The 5,452-nt window shown below is 54.8% G+C and overlaps 1 protein-coding gene across 1 annotated transcript; it reads left to right on the forward strand.

Annotated features, from left to right (window-relative positions):
* Positions 1–2,337: 2,337 nt before the first annotated feature.
* On the forward strand, positions 2,338–4,157 carry MID1IP1 (MID1 interacting protein 1). Its single transcript, XM_069944816.1, has one exon. It carries the CDS (start codon positions 2,634–2,636, stop codon positions 3,075–3,077), a length of 444 nt encoding a protein of 147 aa, XP_069800917.1. The 5' UTR covers positions 2,338–2,633; the 3' UTR covers positions 3,078–4,157.
* Positions 4,158–5,452: the final 1,295 nt, after the last annotated feature.

Raw genomic sequence — 5,452 nt, forward strand, 5'->3', positions numbered from 1 at the left:
GCAGCAGCCCCCCCCCCCCCCTGTGCCCTGTCCTGGTGCAGCAGCCCCCCTTGTGCCCTGTCCTGGTGTATTGGTGCAGCAGCAGCCCCCACCCTGTGCCCTGTCCTGGTGCAGCAGCCCCCCCTGTGCCCTGTCCTGGTGCAGCAGCCCCCCCTGTGCCCTGTCCTGGTGTACTGGAGGAGCAGCAGCCCACCCTGTGCCCTGTCCTGGTGTACTGGAGGAGCAGCAGCCCACCCTGTGCCCTGTCCTAGTGCAGCAGCCCCCCCTGTGCCCTGTCCTGGTGCAGCAGCCCCCCCTGTGCCCTGTCCTGGTGCAGCAGCCCCCCCCTGTGCCCTGTCCTGGTGTACTGGAGGAGCAGCAGCCCACCCTGTGCCCTGTCCTGGTGCAGCAGCCCACCCTGTGCCCTGTCCTAGTGCAGCAGCCCCCCCCCTGTGCCCTGTCCTGGTGCAGCAGTCCCCCCCTGTGCCCTGTCCTGGTGCAGCAGTCCCCCCCTGTGCCCTGTCCTGGTGTATTGGTGCAGCAGCCCCCCTGTGCCCTGTCCTGGTGCAGCAGCCCCCCCTGTGCCCTGTCCTGGTGCAGCATTCCCCCCCTGTGCTCTGTCCTGGTGTATTGGTGCAGCAGCCCCCCCTGTGCCCTGTCCTGGTGCAGCAGTCCCCCCCTGTGCCCTGTCCTGGTGCAGCAGTCCCCCCTGTGCCCTGTCCTGGTGTATTGGTGCAGCAGCCCCCCCTGTGCCCTGTCCTGGTGCAGCAGCCCCCCCTGTGCCCTGTCCTGGTGCAGCAGTCCCCCCCTGTGCCCTGTCCTGGTGTATTGGTGCAGCAGCCCCCCCTGTGCCCTGTCCTGGTGTACTGGAGGAGCAGCAGCCCACCCTGTGCCCTGTCCTGGTGCAGCAGCAGCCCCCCCTGTGCCCTGTCCTGGTGCAGCAGCAGCCCCCCCTGTGCCCTGTCCTGGTGCAGCAGCCCCCCCTGTGCCCTGTCCTGGTGTATTGGTGCAGCAGCCCCTCCTGTGCCCTGTCCTGGTGTATTGTGCAGCAGCCCCCCCCTGTGCCCTGTCCTGGTGCAGCAGCCCCCCCCCCTGTGCCCTGTCCTGGTGAGGCAGCAGCCCCCCCTGTGCCCTGTCCTGGTGCAGCAGCCCCCCTGTGCCCTGTCCTGGTGCAGCAGCCCCCCCGTGCCCTGTCCTGGTGCAGCAGCCCCCCCTCCCTCCCTCCCTCCCGTCCTGGTGCAGCAGCCCCCCCTGTGCCCCCCTCCGTGCCCTGTCCTGGTGAGGCAGCAGCCCCCCTGTGCCCTGTCCTGGTGAGGCAGCAGCCCCCCTGTGCCCTGTCCTGGTGAGGCAGCAGCCCCCCTGTGCCCTGTCCTGGTGCGGCAGCCCCCCCTGTGCCCTGTCCTGGTGCAGCAGCCCCCCCTGTGCCCTGTCCTGGTGCAGCAGCCCCCCCCCCCCCCTGTGCCCTGTCCCCTGTCCTGGTGCAGCAGCCCCCCTGTGCCCTGTCCTGGTGAGGCAGCAGCCCCCCTGTGCCCTGTCCTGGTGAGGCAGCAGCCCCCCTGTGCCCTGTCCTGGTGCAGCAGCCCCCCCTGTGCCCTGTCCTGGTGCAGCAGCCCCCCCCTGTGCCCTGTCCTGGTGAGGCAGCAGCCCCCCCTGTGCCCTGTCCTGGTGCAGCAGCCCCCCTGTGCCCTGTCCTGGTGCAGCAGCCCCCCCGTGCCCTGTCCTGGTGCAGCAGCCCCCCCTCCCTCCCTCCCTCCCGTCCTGGTGCAGCAGCCCCCCCTGTGCCCCCCTCCGTGCCCTGTCCTGGTGAGGCAGCAGCCCCCCTGTGCCCTGTCCTGGTGAGGCAGCAGCCCCCCTGTGCCCTGTCCTGGTGAGGCAGCAGCCCCCCTGTGCCCTGTCCTGGTGCAGCCGCCCCCCCGGTGCCCTGTCCTGGTGCAGCAGCCCCCCCTGTGCCCTGTCCTGGTGCAGCAGCCCCCCCCCCCCTGTGCCCTGTCCCCTGTCCTGGTGCAGCAGCCCCCCTGTGCCCTGTCCTGGTGAGGCAGCAGCCCCCCTGTGCCCTGTCCTGGTGAGGCAGCAGCCCCCCTGTGCCCTGTCCTGGTGCAGCAGCCCCCCCTGTGCCCTGTCCTGGTGCAGCAGCCCCCCCTGTGCCCTGTCCTGGTGCAGCAGCCCCCCCCCCCCCCCCCCCTGTGCCCTGTCCTGGTGAGGCAGCAGCCCCCCCTGTACCCTGAGGTGCCGCCCGGCGCTGAGCATGATGCAAGGAGCGGGGGGCTTTACCAGGCAGCAGCCGATCTCCTTACTGGGCGGCCGGCGTGTGAGGTGAGAGGAGGGGGCGGAGCCTCCTCCCTTATAGTCGGTGTTACCCTCGGTCATTCGGATCCGTGAACCGGCTTTATCCTGCTGTACTGCAAGGGGCTGGCACTGCGAGCTGCTGCACCTCACTGGCTATATATTGTGCTGGGCACCGAGAGAAGCCGGCTGTTACTGCAGAGAGAAGAGCGACGAGCGGCCACACATCCTGCAGGAAGGAAGAGCCGTGCCTAGCAGCTTCTCCCGGCGGTGCAGCAGTAGTGTGAGCCCTGCAGCTGATGCCCATTGCCAGTGACCATTGCCACCAGCACCACAGCGGATTGTAGCCTCCTCAGGATCTAGCAGCAGCCATGATGCAGATCACAGATTCCCACAACCAGAAGCACTCGTTGTTCAATGCTATGAACAGGTTCATTGGAGCTGTGAATAATATGGACCAGACTGTGATGGTGCCCAGTCTGCTGAGAGACGTGCACCTGGACATGGAGATGAAGGAAGAGGTGACCAACAGCAACGGAGCTGCTAACTACTACTCCCGCAGGGACATGCACAGCTACTACATCCTGCTCAAGTCTATCAGGAATGACATCGAGTGGGGGATCCTGCAGGGAGAGGATAGGAAAAAGGACAAAGTCACTCACCTGGAGGACTCTGATGGAGAGGAGGACCTGGAGAAGCTCTTCCACTACCACCTGGCTGGACTGCACACAGTGCTCAGCAAGCTCACCAGGAAAGCCAACCTGCTCACCAACAGATACAAGGAGGAGATAGGATTTGGCAGCTGGGGACATTGATTGCTCTTCTCTTTCTTAGTATCCTGTTATTTTTTATTATTATTTTATGATGGTTTCTGGTTTCTTTGTAATGATTTTTTTTATATATATTATTTGCTGCAGAAATGACTGTGTCTTATAACTGTGGAGGAAGCTGGGAGCTGGGGATCATTATTTAGCTACATCTAATTTATTCACTTAGGAGGTTTCAGTGGTAACCCTGGGTATGAGTAAGGCTTCCTGTGTGTCATACAGATGCAATGACTAGCACAGCCCTGATTAACCCTCGCCTTGCCCCGGACTAGAAAAAAAAAATGTAATTTTTTCTGGCTTCCTTGATCATTTACTACAGCTACAATGTTTAAAGGCATAATAATGCATGGACCCTCTTTTGTTTCGTAGCGGATTAGGGTCACTAGGGGTTAATATACCAATGATTGGCCATCTCTGGTTATTAGGAGACGAGACCCAAGTGTATTGTGCTTCTTATATTTGGAGAGCCTGGGGAAGTCATGGGCAGATGGGTGGGGTGCAGTGGTAGAAATTCTAGTACAGATTGCATCAGCCTTTCATGATTTTGCACTACTTTTTTTTATTTTTTAAAAACGAAGTACTATGTAAATATGGATCGCTTATTTTGCACTGTACCATATTGGTGGAGAGGATAAGAGGTGCGCGAAGGCAACACCACTGTAGTTACATTGGGGCTCATGTATCGGTAATCTGCGGTGCATGGCACTTAGTGGGGGACAATAGAATCTATGTTGTAGGGGTGCGCCAAAGTGAGATTGACCATGCAATAAAAATGGCAGAGCTATTAGTATTGACATGTCTGTATAACTGATTGATACATGAGCCCCGGTGGATATAACACTTCTTTGTATAGTTTTGCACATTGCGAGATACAAGCAGGCAACTGAGGCAGATAAGCCAATGACATCAATTCTTGTTGGAACTAATGATACATCTATGACCTGTTCAGCTAGAATGTGGAATGGTTCCTTGTCATATGCAAAAATAACAAAAAAAAAAGTCAAATGAAGCCTTTTTTTTTATTTTGTCAAATATTATATTTTAATAAATAACACAAGGTGTACTTATCTTCTACGTATATGCTTATTTTTATTTTACCACGGTATATAAATATTACCGTATTATAATGGATTAACACGGGGACGGAAAACGTGATGCTGTTGCTATGCAGCTTAGTCTTATTGTAGAAGAGGGATTGCTGGGTGACCCTCCCTCCCGAATGGAATATGAGACCTGCCAGAACATTCCATAGAAGTTCCTACAGAAAACCTGCAAGCAAAGTCACGATGAAATTTGCATGACACTATATATATATATATATATATGGAGATATTTAATATGAAGGTAGACAGATGTATAGATACGGTATGTTGACAGATACATAGGCAGGTGTATCAATTTTGTATATATATATATATATATATATATATATAAAGCATACAGAAGACGCCCTGTAAGTAGCTGCTGAACTAAATGGAAGCCAATTGATTGCTACCTTTCGCCCTGCAATGCTTCATTTTCCCAGTGCTGCAGGGAAACAAGCAATTAATTACATTGCGGCTCCATCTCTATAGAAGCTGATCGCAGGGGCGCCCAGCAGCGTAAACGCACTCCCCACCTCCATTCATCAGCTTAACTTTCTGCAAACACTAGGGGGTAGATTTATCAAACTGATGTAAAGTGACACTGGCCCAGTTGCCCCTAGCAACCAATCAGATTCCGCCTTTCATTCCTAAGACTCTTTGGAAAATGAGAGATGGAATCTGATTGGTTGCTAGGGGCAACTGAGCGAATTCTACTGTACACCAGTTTGATAAATCTCCCCCTAAGTGTGTATATATATATATATATATATATATATATATATATTACTGTTGGTTCCAAGCATCACTTATGTTTCCTAACTTAGTTACAGCAAAGCATTATCATAAGAGTGCATTCACACAGGGGAACAAGTGATACAAAAGTGTCTCATGAAATTCTTTTGTGAAACAATATAATAAGCCCATATAGGTATGTAGGAAAAATAGGGTGAAAAAACACAAAAAATAGAGTGGAAAATACAAACTAGGCTTGTGGACATTTTAGGAGATAACAAGTATCCGGCACTGATCCTGGGTCCGTGGTTCCTGGAAATACCTGTACTACTACATTGCTGATGACAATTTGTGGAGTCTGACAGACCGGTTGCTGGTTGAATGAAAGTTTTCGGTGACTCATCCATCTTCACTAAGAACTAGATTGACATCAATGATGCTGAGAAGCTTAGTGCTTACGACAAGGAATAGAGCATTAAGTCTGTTACATAACAGGTCACCTTTACTATTTCTGTAACCATTCCAAGTGTAGTTGTCGCATTTAAA

Source organism: Dendropsophus ebraccatus, chromosome 11, assembly GCF_027789765.1.
Source record: "Dendropsophus ebraccatus isolate aDenEbr1 chromosome 11, aDenEbr1.pat, whole genome shotgun sequence".
Taxonomy (NCBI): domain Eukaryota; kingdom Metazoa; phylum Chordata; class Amphibia; order Anura; family Hylidae; genus Dendropsophus; species Dendropsophus ebraccatus.

Coding starts and splice junctions, on each gene's coding strand:
- MID1IP1 (XM_069944816.1), top strand. CDS start 2,634: ATGATGCAGATCACAGATTCCCACAACCAGAAGCACTCGTTGTTCAAT.